Source organism: Anabrus simplex, chromosome 9 (assembly GCF_040414725.1).
Source record: "Anabrus simplex isolate iqAnaSimp1 chromosome 9, ASM4041472v1, whole genome shotgun sequence".
NCBI classification, from domain to species: domain Eukaryota; kingdom Metazoa; phylum Arthropoda; class Insecta; order Orthoptera; family Tettigoniidae; genus Anabrus; species Anabrus simplex.
In genome coordinates this window covers 41,341,521-41,360,273 of record NC_090273.1, presented here as the reverse complement: position 1 = coordinate 41,360,273, position 18,753 = coordinate 41,341,521, and the positions used below count along the sequence as shown (strand labels likewise).

Here is an 18,753-nt window from a genome sequence, read left to right as displayed (position 1 = left end):
TACGACTGATTGCCTAGTAACACAATAACTAGCCCGAGCACATGTTTCAAAATATTTGACAATTGGGAGCCACAGAACTTCTGCCCTAATTGTCCTCTTCTACCACGATGGTACCATTATGTCGGGCGTAAGATTCTCCAATCAATGATAGATCATCATCTTTTGTGATTCTACAGTCCTTGGTGAAACTTGGCCTCTTCTCCTATTTTCTGCCACCTGTACATGATGATCAAAACGGCAAATCCAACTTCAAGGTTTGAGCCCCTCCCTCACTGTGTTTTTATTTTGGGGTTCAGACCACTCTGTTATGAGAATGCAAGGCGTCAAATACTCTCTCTCTTTGGACATCTCCACCACCTTCATATGCCGTTCGATTTTGGAATCATTAATCGCAAAACTAATCATATACCTCGAAATGGTTATTTTTTTAAGTCACCCCCACCTCCGTGTATTTAACTGCAGCCCATCCCTTGTTGCCCTCATTTCCAATCTAACGGTACCTCAACCATTTGGATTGAATCTTTGGTTTTGGAGTTATAAGCCCAAATGTGAGCACATGATTTTGTTACACTGTGGTTCAAATTACCAAGGCTTGCTTTGAAATTATTATTATTATTATTATTATTATTATTATTATTATTATTATTATTATTATTATGCTTTTTGCTAGTGGCTTTAAGTTGCACTGACACAGATATGTCTTATGGCGACGATGGGATAGGAAATGCCTAGGAGTTGGAAGGAAGCGACCGTGGCCTTAATTAAGGTACAGACTCAGCATTTGCCTGGTGTGAAAATGGGAAACCACGGAAAACCATCTGCCAACAGTGGGATTTGAACCCACTACCTCCCGGATGCAAGCTCACAGCCGAGCGCCCATAACCACACGGCCAACTTGCCCGGTCTAACCAACAGCAGATTCCCCATTGACATTCCTCCAAGGACCTTTATATACCCACAGATCTACCCGGTGAGCACCAGATGATGATGGAATTGGCTCTTTCATAAACTCAGACTCAAGGGATGAGGTTCGCATCTGAATAGGGGAATAACGACTGTTTTCCTGCTTCTTCTTCTTCTTGTCCTCCTCCTCAACTTCTACTGCCGTTCTTCATCTAATGTTTGAAGGTGTTATGCTCAGTACATTTTATTGACACGGGTTAGGTCTCAAGCAATCTGTTACAATAAGCACTCATCTAGAGAAATATCAATTTGCTATGTGTAAGCAGAATTTTGTTAGACTGGTGAAGAGTATTCTGCTGTCAGGAAATACTGAGGAGAGAGTTTTATCAGATATGAAAGCGATGTAGCCTTCTCAGCAATCAAAGCTGTGCGTAAAGTCAGTTGAGTCCATGTTGACTGGTATAACAAACTTTTATCATGTATCAAGAATTTGCAGCAAGGCTTTGTTTCAGGCAAGACATATGTTAGTTGTACTCAGATTTCATGTTTAAAAAAAAAAAAATCTAGTAACCTTACACTATCACAGCATCCCGATCAAATGAGTGAGGAAAATCTGGGAGGAAACCACACTTATAAATCTTGTATGTAGCATGCACATTCCTAGAATTCATATTCTTCCTTAATGAAAGTTGTTGTTTGTTGCTAGTTGCTTTACGTCGCACCGACACAGATATGTCTTATGGCGACGATGGGACAGGAAAGGGCTAGGAGTGGGAAGGAAGCGGCCGTGGCCTTAATTAAGGTACAGCCCCAGCATTTGCCTGGTGTGAAAATGGGAAACCACGGAAAACCATCTGCCGACAGTGGGATTTGAACCCACTACCTCCCGGATGCAAGCTCACAGCCGCGCGCCCCTAACCACACGGCCAACACGCCCGGTATAACCAACAGCAGATTCCCCATTGACATTCCTCCAAGGACCTTTATATACCCACAGATCTACCCGGTGAGCACCAGATGATGATGGAATTGGCTCTTTCATAAACTCAGACTCAAGGGATGAGGTTCGCATCTGAATAGGGGAATAAGGACTGTTTTCCTGCTTCTTCTTCTTCTTCTGGGGCCGATGACCTTCGATGTTAGACCCCTTAAAACAACAAGCAAGCATCTTCTTCTTCTTATCCTCCTCCTCAACTTCTAATGCCGTTCTTCATCTAATGTTTGAAGGTGTTATGCTCAGTACATTTTATTGACACGGGTTAGGTCTCAAGCAATCTGTTACAATAAGCACTCATCTAGAGAAATATCAATTTGCTATGTGTAAGCAGAATTTTGTTAGACTGGTGAAGAGTATTCTGCTGTCAGGAAATACTGAGGAGAGAGTTTTATCAGATATGAAAGCGATGTAGCCTTCTCAGCAATCAAAGCTGTGCGTAAAGTCAGTTGAGTCCATGTTGACTGGTATAACAAACTTTTATCATGTATCAAGAATTTGCAGCAAGGCTTTGTTTCAGGCAAGACATATGTTAGTTGTACTCAGATTTCATGTTTAAAAAAAAAAAAATCTAGTAACCTTACACTATCACAGCATCCCGATCAAATGAGTGAGGAAAATCTGGGAGGAAACCACACTTATAAATCTTGTATGTAGCATGCACATTCCTAGAATTCATATTCTTCCTTAATGAAAGATGATGCTTGTTGTTTAAAGGGGCCTAACATCGAAGGTCATCGGCCCTAATGAAAGATGCTCATATGTGTATCATATATTTACTTCCAAAGACGAGATGGATAGGAAGAAAATGCCATATGATGTAAACTATAGGGAGTATGTTCAGAGGTTATTTCACAAGCCATGGCAACAGTGTTACATCTTCTGAACATGTAAGAACACATCCAATATATATGTTTATAAATCTATGTCTCACTCTACTGATTGCCACTGACAGATGGCGTTTCTGTAAATTGATGGCTAGTTAACAACGCATGGAAAACTTAGTGCATGTTCCAAGATGGATGTCTGTAAAGTTGAACAATGGTCAAACATAAAAATGTGAGTTTTATGTGCCAAAAAATGCACGTCAATGTCATGTGGAACGAAGAGAAGTGTTGAGTGGTAAAGTTTTTAAGGTCTTCAAATGTAGACGCATAGCAAACTGCTAAAATGTTGCAGAGTAAACATCCCATATCCGCCCTTAGAGAGGTGTCGGTGTAGAAGAATGCTTAACAGAAGCCAGGTGTTGGACTGTGCAAAAATTATACCAATGTATAGGTTTTGCAGTGCTGACAGAGTTCCAAATTTAACAACAGCACTTGCAGATGTGCAAGATGTGTGTGATTTCTTTTTACTTATATTCTGATTGCTCCTTCTCATTAGCTTGTCTAATTTGCTGCTGGTATTAAGAAACACTTTCCAGTGGCCTTCAAACACATACATTAGATTCATATTGCTGTTTTATCAGTAGATACAAGTATACAACACAGTTGCCATGACTTACAAATTACCCTTGTATTAATTTAATTCCCAAAGAACAAGTGACTAGGTGAACAAGAGAAAGCATGACTGACTACCACCCAAGGTTAGTGTACATAAAATATATAAATTCCAAAAATAAAAGTTGTTTTTATTGTACGGAGCCTACATGAATGAGTAATAACTCATGTGATTTAATTCCCAAAGTTCCCAATAAAGTCTGAGCATAAAATGTCCCAATCAGATTTTCTCTTGCTGTTGAAGCACATGGCTTTTTGCACAACTTGTGACCTTAGCATGTCATTATACTTGACACTTTACAATTTCAGCCTCATCAGCAAGCTTGCACACAGGATTCTACTTCAGGGAAGGGGTTTGTACCCAAATCAGAAAACTAATTTTATCTAGAATGCCACTGTATATTATAATAGAGTATGAAATTCAGTTATGTCTAACAGTTGGATTGGAATAACACTAATCAGAATTTTAATATGCAAAGGCAAAATTATATTGGCATGTTTTTTTTCTTTACAATTAGGTGCATGTACAGATGAAAATATAGTCATAATTTTTTTCCCAGAAATTGTCTTTTCTATATATATATTTCTATATTTTTCACTTTTGCTTCCTAGCAGCAGAAGGACGTTCCCCTGTCTGGCAGGGTTCAGTTGATGTTCTGTTCATCTTCAAGATATGTTAGAAAATTCATCCTATCGAAATTTTGAACAGATGTTGTAAATTAAACTTAAAAACCTCATATCAAGGAAAATATTTTAAATTTCATATTTTATGTTTCTTTTTCAATGTTGTAGTTTCATTTAAATTTCCAAACAAAATTCATGTTAAATTTCAATTTAGGCTTGCCTTAGTCTAAATACGAAGTTAATTGCATGATGATAAAACAGACAGATAGATACAGACCAATTTGCTGCTATCGTTCGCATTAAATGGATATTAAACGTGTAAACGGTTCAAATTTTTGCAAAAATATTAGACAGATAAAATTTATCAAACTCGCACAGTATGCAGCAGAAAAGCAAATAAAAAACAAAAATATCAACAGGTTACAAAATGAAGCCAAGACAACTAGGGGATTATATGAAAATGTCAATTGTGGCGTGAGGGTTCACATTAACATGTCTGATAACAGCTAGAGGTGCCAGTCCATTCGGTCTCTCTTCATTCACTGTCAAGTGCAAGTAAGTTTGCAGCCGACGCAGACACCTAAAACTTTGCTTACAACTGCAAATTCAGGAAGGACAGAAAATATTTGAAGCAGTGTTTGAATGTTAGGAAAGAAACTCTCTGAGCACTTCTCTAAAGCTTCAATCGCAATCTTTGGCCTGTCACTTAGGTCAATATTTTTCCTTTTATCTTCCATCTTTTGCAACATTTTCTGAACTATACATTACAAACAGTTGACTGTATATCACAGAAGTTTTCATATACCTTGCTAGGTTTCCAACAGTTTGTTAGGAGTTCAAACATTATGCTGTCGGGAATATTTCGCTTTCCAGTAGTTGCCAATGTCATGGTAATGGAATTTGCACGACTGCTCCTGTATATGTATTTATAGTTCTTCACCTGAACCATTGATGTACAGCTGTTTCTGTGTCTCTGTACAAGTACTTGAAGATGCTAATGATATATATGTGAAACTTTAGATATATCTGTTTCTTTCTATATAGTTTTCCCCAAAGATATAAGCCCGCCTGATGGCCACGAATGTTAAGGTGTCAAGTTTATATGGTCTGATACCATGGTTAGCCAGTTCGAGTCCCCTTGGTCGAAAAAATGTCCACCATCAGAATGTTGGCCAACAGGGTAGGAGTAGCTGGAAATTTTTAATCATTAGCTTGCATTCCAAAAGCCTGGATTCAATTACAAACCTCTCCACAGTGTTCATATGAAGTGAGGGTATGTAACGCTGTTGATGGTGATTCGTCCGTTGGATGGGGACGTAAAGCTCTGAGGAGATATTGTGGTGTTATTCGACAGGAGTTGGCTACACGGTGACAGAGTTTTACCTTCTCCCTACCTTATTATCATCCTCCCACATCCAGAAGTGCAGGTTAACTATGGGCGTCAAATAGAAAGACCTACACCATGCAAGCCGAACATGTCCTCGGACACTCTCGGCACAAAACACATACGATAAATAATAAATAAATCCCCAAGATATTACAATAATATTATAAAGATAAACATTACAATATTTGTAACGAAATTATTCGTAATTCGTCATATTACTCACTAATCTGATGGCTTATACACGCATGCACAGAAAGGGTGTTCCGATATAAACAAAGCATGTCGCCCCCCAACTCCTCACTTAATGCAGTGCTGCAGGTAGACAGCCCACTCCCCTCCTTTTTGATACTGGAGTGGCTTTCAACACTACTCTTTCACTCCCTCCCCTTCTTTTCAGTACCAGAGTGCAGTGTGGATTGTTTACATTGGGACACTATTTCTGAGCGTGCATTTACAGGAATGTGAAATGTTGATAAATTCAGCACAACAAGACATTATTACATTTTTAAAATTAGAATTAGAAAATTAGAAACATACAAGGTCGCTGTTGTCTGCTTTCTGTGTAATAACAGTTTCTCTAAGTGGATACTGCAGAATATTAATGAGAGAATTATCGATCCACACTTCATAATTTTCCCCTGATGAAGCTGGGTTCCATTTACAGTACTGTTAAGTCTCATAATTTCAATAACAATATTTGAGTACAGAGAAACCTACTGGGCAACACAAGATTTTAAAAAACCATCTCCACAGTGTGGAAAGCCAAAAGCAAACATGTCTGCAACTACACATACAGAGCGCTCTGATCAATAAAAACTCATCTACACTTGAAAGTTTTTTAATCTCTTAAAGGTTTCAATATTCATGTTTGTTTCATAACAGGCAATTAGTATGCCAATATAAACAGTAATAAGTATAAGCATGTTATCTCATATGATTGATTACACTTCCATCATGCCTGACCTCATCTCAGTCTAATCCATCAAGATTTTGAAGATGTAGCCATTCAGGCTGATAAAAGGAAGTTCATAAGTGTTTATCAGAGTAAAGCATAACATGCCACTCAAAGTGACAACCCAATATTTGCTCCTGTCAACCCACAAAAGTATCTTTATTAGCCTATTATGATTTATAAGGAAACTGAAGATTACTTGATAAATCAGAACTTGATAAATAGAATCATATTAGGCCCTTCTGCGAGCCATGAAGACTGCCACCAGAAAGAAAATGTTTCTTAATTAACGGCTGATTGATGTTTCAGTCGTAAGCCCCAAGTATTTCTTTTTTTGCAGCACACTCTTTGGCAAATAGATCCTTGAAGAACAAACACAATCTATATATAAAATAAGAGTTTTGTCTGTACATCGTTCAGAATTAATTAATAATGGTATTTCTGTATCAGTCGTGTCCACGCTAACAAGGAAATGCACTTTTTAATTTTCCGACATTTCTGTCTGTCTGTCCTCGGATGAGAAAATGGCAGAAGAGAATTTGATGAAAATTAGTATGCAAAGTCAGGGAACGAGACACTACAAACTAGGCTATAAATAACACAATGCAACAAACTTAAAGGTAACAAAAATTTTTTTGAAAATGCAGGTGTTCTTTATGTATTTCGACCTCCTGAATTCGAAAATGATACTGAAAACATCGTATCACCTACAGTTTTTCCACAAATCACATAAATATGTAATTAACTGGTAATGAAATTCAAAATTATTATAATATTCTGATTGATATTCTGAGCTTCATATGATGTTTTAGTATTTATTATAATATACAATATAATATAATGTAATATAATATGCAAAAGCAGTGGCCCCTATGATTGGAATTGGTTCCAGGGGACAAAAATATTAAGTGTGACCCTCTAGTGGAAAGAGACATAATACTCTTGCCACCTGTGTACCTCAAACAGGGCATAATGAAGCAGTTTGTCAAAGCATTACCTAGGTGTAGCAACTGTTTCAAATATCTATGTAACAAGTTTCCCAACCCGAAAATGCTGGGATGAGCCATTCATCATAAAAACAGGTTTAAGACAAGGAGATTGCTTGTCACGACTGCTGTTCAACTGTGCCTTGGAATATATAAGGACGGAATGGTACAAGATTAACCCAAAGAACATCCGAATTGGAAGACCCAAAGACAACATAAGTTTAAATTGCCTAGGATTTGCTGATGACCTTGCTCTCTTGTCCAACAATATTCAGGAAACCAGACAACAAGTTATATCACTACAGGAAATAACACAGAAAATAAAATTGGTCTTGAAATATCTTTTGAAAAGACAGTAATCATGTTAACTGACCCACCACTCATAAAAAAAAATTGCCATAGGAAACCAAGAAATCAAAATTGTAGATAAATTTAAATATATGGGAGAAATCATAACATATAACCTCAATGAAAAGCCAACATGGCACAACAGAGCCCAATATGGAACCAAGGATACCTACAACAAAAAAGGGCCTGTCATTAGCAACAAAATTAAAGCACTACAAAACAGTCATTCAACCAGAAATAACATACGCAAGTGAAACCACCTTCAAAACAACTAACACTGCACAAATAGACAAAATACTCAAGATAGAGACAAGAATCATTAGAATGGGCATCAACAAATCATACCAAAATGATGGACACTGGAGAGTAGCATCTAATGAAACTCTACAAGGAAATCAAACCAGTAATGAGCACAATCAGGAAGAAATGCATTTCATTTTTTGGACATCTATTCAGGACACCAGGACATCAGAAGAATAGAAAAATTATGGAATAGTAAGTGCAAAGTGGATTACAGAAATCAAGGAAGATATGGATGAAGTACAAATTACAGTGGAACACCTAAAAAACAAAACCAACAAAATCAGGAAACTCACAAACAAACCAGACTGCAAACCAGAATCAACAAACAGACAATAGAAAGGGTGATTTCCGATGAAGAAAAATAAGATCCGAGAGAATGAAGAAGTATGGGGCTGACAGGAAACTGAAAAATTATTTGTATAAAGTGGTCCAATGAAGGGCAAAAAATATGGATATCCAACTCGCTCTGCATTTGTGTCTATTCAGCATAATCCTGAGAATCACTGGGTGGATTTTTACAAATGGTTTTCTATAGTGCATTTCTTTCTAGCAGAAGGTTTGGGTATCATCATCATTTTCAAGTATTCAACCCAAAGAGGGCAGCTGTCATGAAGTGATTCCAGATCACACGATCACTGGTAACCCTCTTCACTATTACATTGCTGTTTGTACCGATGACTTGTAACACCTGTCTGAGGAATGATATCCTTAGTCTTCCTTCCACAAGGCCATTTACCATCAACATAACCCGCAACAATAGTTGTCATTATCAGGGAATAGCATAAAACATGGCTCCACCATGTAAGGCGTCTTCTGTGCATTCATATCACCAGAGATTTACTCTGTTTTACTTTAAGTAGAACTTCAATGTTTGTATGAACCATTAATCTATGACAAAAGGGAGCTCAGTAATAGTGATTTCAGCAAGACAAAGAAAAATCAGTTCCCCAAGCTCACAACAGTGAGTGGAAGAATTGCTAGGCAAAAAAAGCTGTATAAAACAAGTTTCCTCTTCCATATAACTATAGTATGTTCAATGGTTTAGTCAGCAAAAATGAGAAGGTGTGTGGATGATTGTTCCCTTCTTCGATAATTTGTGTAATCACATGCTGGCAAGTGCGGAAGAGGGTGAGTGAACAAAGAGTACTAACAGGCTATTCTAGCACAGCTACTATAATAATCACCATTCATCTTTTGTTGTTTCTATTCTATTTAAGAAATTCTGGTAGTTTGATTGCTACCTGGGAGACTGATTACCTCGTATCGAGTAGGGGTATATCAGTCACCTCGACAAAGAATACTGCAATGTATTTGAAACGTCGGTAAACTGTATGAAATGTACAGAACACAACAACACGGTTCAACCCAGAAGAACAAATTCCTTCATTATCAATTTCAGTAATGACATAGAATAACGGATTTTAAAAAAAAGAAAAAAGAAAAAGGAGTTCATTCATCCTGTTATAATGACACTGACCAAGAAAGAGAATCTTGATTGTCAAATGATGGAGGGAGAATGCCCTCACAAACAGAGAGCCACCATCTATTAAACGTAACTCATGTGTCAATAACAGACCCATTATATTGGTATCACATGTCACGTCGAAGCTAAATCTTTTTGTGTAGCAAAAACAAACTGTCCACACCAACGCAGGTACTGAAATTGTCACTCCTCGGCTTCCTTTAGTGGTCTCTATTCTTGCATTATAAAATTTGGTCAGGCTGGACAATCTGCTATGATAAGGAGTAGACTGGACAGTGAGCGACTCATCGGCGAGTGCCGGACGGTGGAAAATAACTCGACTCACTACGGGGGTAAATGCTTCAGGCAGACGAGTTCCTTTACGACAGATGATAGTTCCCTCAGTGGAAGAAATGCCACTGGAATCCATAATGCAGCATCTGTTCTCCAGTTAGGAGCAGCTGCAAAAGCACTTGCCCAGGGCTATGGGCGAAGTTCTTAACAGTTTATTTGTATGGTATGGTGAGAAGGGTGGAAGAGGCACTTGGGCACTCTTTTGTCCAGGGACAAGTTCCCGAAGGTGGAATAGTGTGTAAAGACTAACGACATAGGATCAGGAAGGCAAGCAAAAACCACCTGATAATTTTTCCCATGGACACATCAATCAGAGAAGTCAAACAAATGATAACGAACTGCTGAGCAACCTGACTAGCAATCAGTGCCTGTTTGAGTCCGGGGTAATTGATGTGAAATGGGCTACCAGACATTCAGCGGTGAACAACCAGGCTCTGGATGGAAAATACGCTACTGACCAAACAAGTACAGACCAACTCCATACAGAAAAGGCCATTGCAAAATGGAATGCAAGAAGTTTGCTACTAAATGGGAAAACTCCATATTGTCGAGCTAGAATTGAAGAGACATAACATTGATATCTGAGGAATTTCAGACTCCCCTTGGGAGAGGTGTGGCCACTTTTAAACTGATGATCATAAAATTTACATCTCTGGTGCTGATTTCACAGGCCGTAATGGCATCACATTTATTAACAGAAAGAGATTCTCCCGTTACGTTGAATCCTACAGACCCATGAATGGAATAATGTTGACTATCATGTTCAATACCAAGCTCTACAAGTTAGACCTATTTCAGATTTACCTTCACACAATTGATGCAGATGACCAAGAAATTAAAGACTTCAGTACAATGTTAAATGTCACCATAGAAGCAATGAAGTCAAAAGGCAAGGTCTTACGGCGACAATGTAATAAGAAAGGACCAGGAGTGGGAAGGAAGTGGCCATGGCCTTAATTAATGTACAATAGCACCAGAATTTGCCTAGTGTGAAAATGGGAAACAATGGAAAACCATCTTCAGGGCTGCTGACAGTGGGGTTTGAACCCACTATCTCTCAAATGCAAGCTGCATGACCCTAAACGTACGGCCATTTTGTTGGTAATGGTAAAGGGAGAAACCAAACAGACTATAATGCTTATTGACAAGTAACGGATAACTTCCTTTATCAACGTAAAACTATCCAAGTGCAGAATGGGACTCCGATCACTGCATGCTACCAGCTTCACTCAAGAAAAGTTCAGTCAACCCACAAGGAAACTGAAAACAAGAAGAATGGTTGTATCTAAACCAGATCTCTTTCAATAAGAACTTCGAAGGGATGGAATACCAGACAAGGAATGGAACCGCAATGCTCTTTGTAATAAAGCTAATAAGAACTGGATAGTACAAACTGTAGCAAAAACAATCATTCCCAGTGCTGCAGTAAACTATCACCAGGATGTCGAATGAAACCATAGATCTCACTAACATGAGACTCAGGATATTCCGAAGGCAAATAAGTAATAGCAAGATAAACAACCTAGTTTACAAACCTTTAGAACAAGTACTAAAGGAACTTCAAAAGAAGTTTTATACCTGGTGATAAGAAGCTGGGCACTAAAAGGAAAACAACGTCCAACACACTCCAACTATACTCGGTGAAAAGTGGACCAATATTTTAAAGCATATTCACAGACTCTATAAGACATTTTAAGCCATTTTAACTACCAATACGTATTTTTAATATATTAGACGCTAAGTATCATTAAGCAACCACCTTCACCTCAGCACAATCCATACACAACCGCCTCCCCACAACACAAACGCACTCAATTAGTCTATAAGTTTTTAGTTTCCCACGCAATACTTTTTAAGATTGACTATAGAACACACATGTACCTACTTTTAATGTATTATCACCAAAGCTTTTGTCCGTACAACTGATGATGACTGCAAAGCAGTTGAAACATGTACTGTATTTGTTAATTCTCTTATAGATTTGCCAAAGGCAAAGAATAAAAATTATCAATTGGGTGGAAAATCATTATTGTGATTATTAGATTGACTTATCGATACAGATATGAAGTGGATAGTTTGCAATAAGACTCAGAATTCGGCATGGAAATGAAGATCCAGATGATCACACTCGCAAACTATACAAACCTTGAGAAGGGCATAAAACCAGCCAGAAGGAGAGAGAAAAACAAACACCTTACCAACCTATGTGTAGAACTGGAACTGGAAAGACATGCAAATGAGAATCACCCACAGAGCTGTACTGTGCAGGAAAGTGAAATACCTAACCTGAGAGTTTGAACCCACGACAAAGATTATTGAAGAAGATCACGACAATGTTATCACAGATGTGAAAGGAATTGCCAAAGTGTGGAAGGAATATGTTGCAGGCTGTTCCATGATGCACCACAACCACAAACAGTAAGAATTCAGACTCTGGTAAACCTAGAACCAGCCATCCTTCGAGAGGAAGTGGCGAGAGCACAGAGAAAGCTATGGAACCATAAAGCACCAGGCTCTGACAGAATAAATGCAGAGGTCCTGAAGAATATGAGTGATCATCTAGGTATTGCCATCTTGCACAACAAGATTTGCACGTCTGGACACCAGCCTGACCAGTTGTGCCTGCCACTCTATCTTTATGCCAATCATATACAACAGAGGCTGACCACTAGAATGCAGATGAAATGAAGGTCCATTTTGCTCTGTGTATCCTAACATCACAAAATAAGAAACCCTCACTCCAAGACAATTAAGCACACGGTTATGGAGACTCCAATTTTTTGAGAAACCATGCCTTTCAAGAGGTTCAAATCTATAAATAAATTCCTCCACTTATCTAGTGATGCCCCTGAAACTGCTGGTGATAAACTTAGGGAAGTAAGATCTGTGCTTGATTTACTTTTTGATAGATTTCAAAAGATCTATGTGCTTGGAGAAAAAGTGTCTGTAGATGAAAGTCTGATGAAGTTCATGGGTAGGCTTTCATACGTACAATATAACCCATCAAAGAGAGCCAGGTTTGGCATCAAAATATACAAGGTGTGTGCATATTAATGGGTACTGTTGGAACTTCAGAATTTATACTGGGAAGGAGAATGGCAGTGAAGTACCTACAGCGGGATTACTTTCAAGTGAAAAAGTTTGGTTGCAAAACTGAAACGTGTCAATAATATAACATGACGCAATTTTCCCAAAACAATGTAAAGTCATTTAGTGGCCGTGCAAGTCTGTGTGTTAAGAATACAGAATATATGCTGTATATTAACAAACATGTGAAACACAGTCAATATATATATATAAAAGAGGTAAAAAACCTGGTGCAGAGTTGTTTCTAATTTTCAATTAATGACCTATTAACGCATGTATAATCAGTTTTATTTGCAAACAATACAGTCACAGTATCTAACCTTAATAATAATAATAATAATAATAATAATAATAATAATAATAATAATAATAATAATAATAATAATGTTACTTGCTTTATGACCCACTAAACAACTTTTATGGTTTTCAGAAATGCTGAAGTGCCAGAATTTAGTCCTGCAGGAGTTCTTTTACGTGCCAGGAAATCTACCGACACGAGGCTGGCATAATTGAGCACCTTCAAATACCATCGGACTGTGCCAGGATCGAACCTGCCAATTATCTACCCTTAAAAACAGCTATGCGCCTATTTGACACAAAGATCCTGCCAATACTCACTTACGGGATACACCTGATATGGGGAAAAACTGATGAAAAAAGATCTGGCTACCATCGAAGGAGTTAAAGCAAAATTCTTGAAAACCATAATGAGAGTCTCAAACTACATGCGCTCCCGCAACTAACATATGAATTGGCATGGGAACCTTTCCTCATTGAGGAACTGAGGATCAAACTATCGTTGACATCCACAAAGAGCATTGAAGCTCACCTAGCGGAGAGAAGGAAGAAAAGAGAGAATAAATCCCTCTGGATTTCTACAGTATGGATGCCATGTTGGATCGGAAGTAGACCAATGCCAACCAGAGACAAAGAAACGTGGTAATAAAACTAGCAGTGCACAGGTACCACCACAAAATATGCAAGAATATATCTTATCATGATCCTAACAATGTATGGGTACCACCACAACATATGCAAGAATATATCTTATCATGATCTTAGCAATGTATGGGTACCACCACAACATATGCGAGAATATATCTTATCATGACCCAAGTGAAAATTGCGTGTGCTCAATATGCCGATAGTTCTTTGAAATATGCCACATCAAAAGATGTAAAACAGTGTGATTACAGCAAAGACTAAAGTAATCAACAATCTATGTAATGCACATTCACGCGCTTTTCTGTTAATAATAATGCATCTAAAATAATCTAGTTTCTCGTCATCATTTCAATAGAAGCGTCTCAAATTTGCACACCCCTATGAGCTAACTGGTTATTCTACAAATATTAAAAGCTTCAGCCTACTCACCATTCATCTCTTTCATGGCTTTGATGAAGTCCTGGGGATCCTTGAAACTCACAAAGCCAAAGCCTTTCGTCTTGTTGGTCCTCTTGTCCCGTATAACCTTTGCCTTCAGGAAAGACTGGTACTTGCTAAAAGCTCGGGTTAGGATCTCATCTGTTACATCGTTCCCAAGGTCACCACAGAATATCCTGAAATCATCTGGTGGAAAGCAATAATGCCATTAACAAACAATATACACTATTCTACAGCCAAAATACAGCCAGATAAGGCTAAAATGGACAAATAACAAAAATTACTGGAATTTCTCAGTCTTCAAGACCATTAGTGTGCAAGCATTATAGTCTTTCCATTTTCCAACCCAAAAGACTTATTCTTCAATATTATTTGATCAGCTAAAATAAAAAGAAGGGTACGATTTTGCATGACTGTCCATCTTATGTTTATAGAAGAAACAACATTTTAACATGGAACTCAGATCACATAGGATGAGGCTAGGATTGATTGACTGACAATGATTTGGAATAAGGGATATCAACTCCATGACTTTATAAGAAAAATCTCTCAAGAACAGAGGAAACAAGAGAAAAGAGTACAGATAAGTTATGCCATGAAAAGGAGAAAATAAAAGGCTCCCTTGTGCATCAAACTTCATATTGTTAGAGTTAAAAAAGAACATGAGTTGATCAAAGGAAATTGAAAGAGAGGAACCTAGATATGGAAAAAAAAGCCAGGCTGCACTTGAACTCCATGATAGACATATAAAAGCACCAGAATTCTTTTTCTTTGTTTTTACTGCTGACGGCTTAACGTTGTACTAACACAGGTTTTTGGTGACACTAGGATGGGACACGGCTAGGACCAGAAAGATGATGACCAAGACTTCAATTAGTCCTATTCTTGCCAGCTCTTGACACTAAGGCTAGGTGAAGAGTGCAAGGAGGTGCAGGGAAACAACTACAACCTACATAATTTTCAACTTAATTCTATTAAAATATTTTAAATTGCTCTAAGTTATTGTGCTTGCAGTAATAGTTAAAAACTTTTGACTCTCACATAATCCATCCAATATTAAGCTACAGTGTAACTTTTAAGAAATTTAAACGATGATTTCTCTGAAAGCAGCCATTTCTAAATATGGCTAAGTTGAAAAGGACTCAAACATGAATCCTGTTATGCAACTCATGAGAGATATAACAACATTTCACCAGAACAGTCAATGGAGAAGAGCCTCACCTCACACCTGTTTCATTCATGATTAAGAAACTAGACTGACGAAGTCCAAGAAATCAAGAGGTTTTTTTTTTTTTTGCTAGGGGCTTTACGTCGCACCGACACAGATAGGTCTTATGGCGACGATGGGATAGGAAAGGCCTAGGAGTTGGAAGGAAGCGGCCGTGGCCTTAATTAAGGTACAGCCCCAGCATTTGCCTGGTGTGAAAATGGGAAACCACGGAAAATCAAGAGGTTTTCATCAATATCTAGTTAGCATTCTTAACACAGTCTAGTTCTATAGCTGAGTGGTCAGTGTACTGGCCTTCAGTCCTCGGGGCCTCAGTTCGTTTCTTGGCCGGGTTGAGGGATTTTAGTCTTGTAAGTTTATTCCCTTGGCTTAGGAACTGGGTATCTGTGCTGCCCCAACACTCTTGCAACTGATACGCTATCCTCAATCACACAATCAAGCAGTTTCCTACACAGGACAAACGCCGCCCACCCTTATCATACAATACCATACAAGGGCCACACGAAACTGTTACTGTACTCCTAACATTGCTGTTCTAATAAAAATACACTGTGCCTATCAAAGAAACCAGGATAATTCAGATTATAAAGGATATCTAAAGGACCTGGAGATAGTAAAGGAATTTGTATACCCTGGGTCAGTCATCAATGACACGGGAAGCCGCGAAATAGAGAACAAAAGACTTATTGTTCTAGGTCATGCTGCAATAGTTAAACTCACTAATATCTGGCAGAACCGGGCTATATCAAAAGCTACGAAGATGCCCCTGGTGGAATCGCTAGTGTTCTCAGCCTTTTCATATGGCTGTAAAACCTGGCCTGTGAATGCTAGAGACAAAAGTAAAATGGATGCCTTTGAGAGGTTGTGTTGGCGGAGAATGCTGTGTGTACCCTGGACAGAAAAAATAACCAATGTTTCCATTCTGAACAAACTGAGCATCAATAAACATCTACCTTCTGGTGTGAGTGAGTGTTACTTCCAGTTCTTTGCCCACATTTTCAGAAGAGATTTTGAAAAAGACCATTTTGCAAGGCAAAGTTGAAGGCAGTAGACCACGGGGAAGAAGAGCAAGTAAACGGTCAGATCAGGTGAAGAAAATCACTGGCCTACTTCTTCAGATCATGCTAAGGAAAGCTGAAAACCGCTCTGCATGGAGGTATCTTGTAAAGGCTGCAACGCAGAAATGACATGAGTTATGAGGTCTCGGCGCTCAGCAATGAGCAAAAAGACTAATGATGATGATGACTTTTGAGGGATTTCAATTTATAACCTCTTTCTTATTTAGAAATATCACTGAGAACTTCAAGACAGGTTTCAAGAACAATTTAAGATACAGTCTGCATGGTGGCCATAACTGTTAAGGTGCCAAGTCCTCATGGTCAGACACCATGTTTAGCTGGTTTGAGTCCTGTATGCAAAAAAAGAAAAAGAAATTCACTGTATGAATGTTGACCATCAGGCTAGGAGAGGTGGTGATCAACAATTCATAATCATTAGATGCGTGCCCAAAGATTGAATTCAATTCCAAATGTCTCCGTAGTGTCCATTTGGAGTGAGAGCATTGGTGATGGTGATTCATCTGTCAGACGGATATGTTAAGCCTTGAGCAGACCACTTGGTGTAGGAGTAGACTATGCACCAACACTGGTTTCACCCTCCTCCTACATTATCCTCCCTACATCATCATCGTCATCATCATCACCACCACCATACCCGCCACACTACTCAGCACACAACACGAAGGGCAAAGAAACACATATACTAATGTAATGATCTTTGCTAACTCCTTGAACAAAGATGGTGCACACAACTAAATGAAGACTGCAAACCGGCCATCATCAGACAGAAGACTCGTATCCAACGTTAGAAGACACAAACAATTTAAGATACAGTATACTGGACCAATAAATTACATATTACTTTGTAAAAATAATTCTTATGTACACCAAGCCCAACATGCCTATCTTTTTTTTTTTTTTTGCTATGGGCTTTACGTCGCACCAACACAGATAGGTCTTATGGCGATGATGGGATAGGAAAGGCCTGGGAGTTGGAAGGAAGCGGCCGTGGCCTTAATTAAGGTACAGCCCCAGCATTTGCCTGGTGTGAAAATGGGAAACCACGGAAAACCATAAACATGCCTATCTAGAAACACTGGTAGTTTTACAGTATGTACACAACTCACCATCATCCCAATCAGTCAAAGAGTTGTCCTCCCAAACTTGTCCACCAGCCATCCGAATGTGTTTCTTAGATTTCTTCTCTTTCTTGCGACTGGTGGCAGGTGTGTCTTCTGAGCCAGCAGTAACCGGTCCAACAGATACCACCATACTTGCCCGTACCCTCTCTGCCATCTCTTTAGCCCGCGTCAATTCTGCAGGACTGTCTGCTTTGAGCTTTTTGCGCTTCTTCTCTGGCGAATCATCTATATCAATGTTGGACCCACCGATGTCGCCACTACCAGACTTGGCCATGTAGATTTTCGGGGTGGCTCTAAAAACAGACGCAGAATAAATATTCAGTAAAAAAGCAACTATTGAAAGCGTTTCTGCTAATGTATGTCTATAATTTTGTTCCAGAAACGAGTCCCTCTGTAAAAACTTGTGTTCCAACAAAGTGCATACCAGAATTTCAAAATTTCAGATAAAACCATAAAAGCTAGCAAAACTATAATAACTTACTTGAAAAGAGGAAGGTTCAAAGAGTCTACTCAAATAGCAACAGTGAGCAGTGCACACAAGCGCCATTTTGTGGAGATATTGGAGCTTGCAGTAAAATAAGTAAAACTCAGGACTGCAACATGACAGCATGTTCTATGAGGTGGTGTTCGTTTTTTCTTCATGAGATTTATCAATATCTGTAATAATATTCAAGAGAAAACTTGACTAGTTGCATGAAAACTTGTGAGATAGTAATGAATTTTGAGAAAATTTTGGAAATGTCTTAATGTCTTGATTTAAAAAAGGTCCAAGCCTACTGCAAATGAAAACAAGTAGGGGGGAAAAGTCAAAGAGAACTTAACAAGGCCTAAATGTCCGAGAGTGGGCATAAGACATTCTTGAAACAATGTAAGAAAGCTAAGATGGCCAAGCACTGCAAGCCACAACAGATTTTTCACAAAATTCACAACCATTTAAAAAAATTTTACACGCCTCGTCAAGTTTCCTCATGTTCCCATCTTGATTATGGAGATAAATAAGCTCGAAAACACCCAAAAGGTGTTAATAAGTCAATGGAGATTGG

The 18,753-nt window shown here is 38.5% G+C and overlaps 1 protein-coding gene across 3 annotated transcripts in view; it reads right to left on the bottom strand.

The window, feature by feature from the left end:
• LOC136881224 (RNA-binding protein 42) overlaps nt 1–18,753 on the bottom strand; it is a 267,849-nt gene that overhangs the window by 199,261 nt on the left and 49,835 nt on the right. For all 3 annotated transcript variants that reach the window (XR_010861004.2, XM_067153952.2, XM_067153954.2), the window contains exons 4-5: nt 17,696–18,003; nt 14,274–14,468 (exon numbers count right to left, since the gene is read on the bottom strand). Coding sequence is in view for 2 of the 3 variants with exons in the window: in XM_067153952.2 (XP_067010053.2) it covers nt 14,274–14,468; nt 17,696–18,003 (503 nt within the window). In the remaining variant the exon portion in view is untranslated. The remainder of the gene's footprint in view (nt 1–14,273; nt 14,469–17,695; nt 18,004–18,753) is intronic.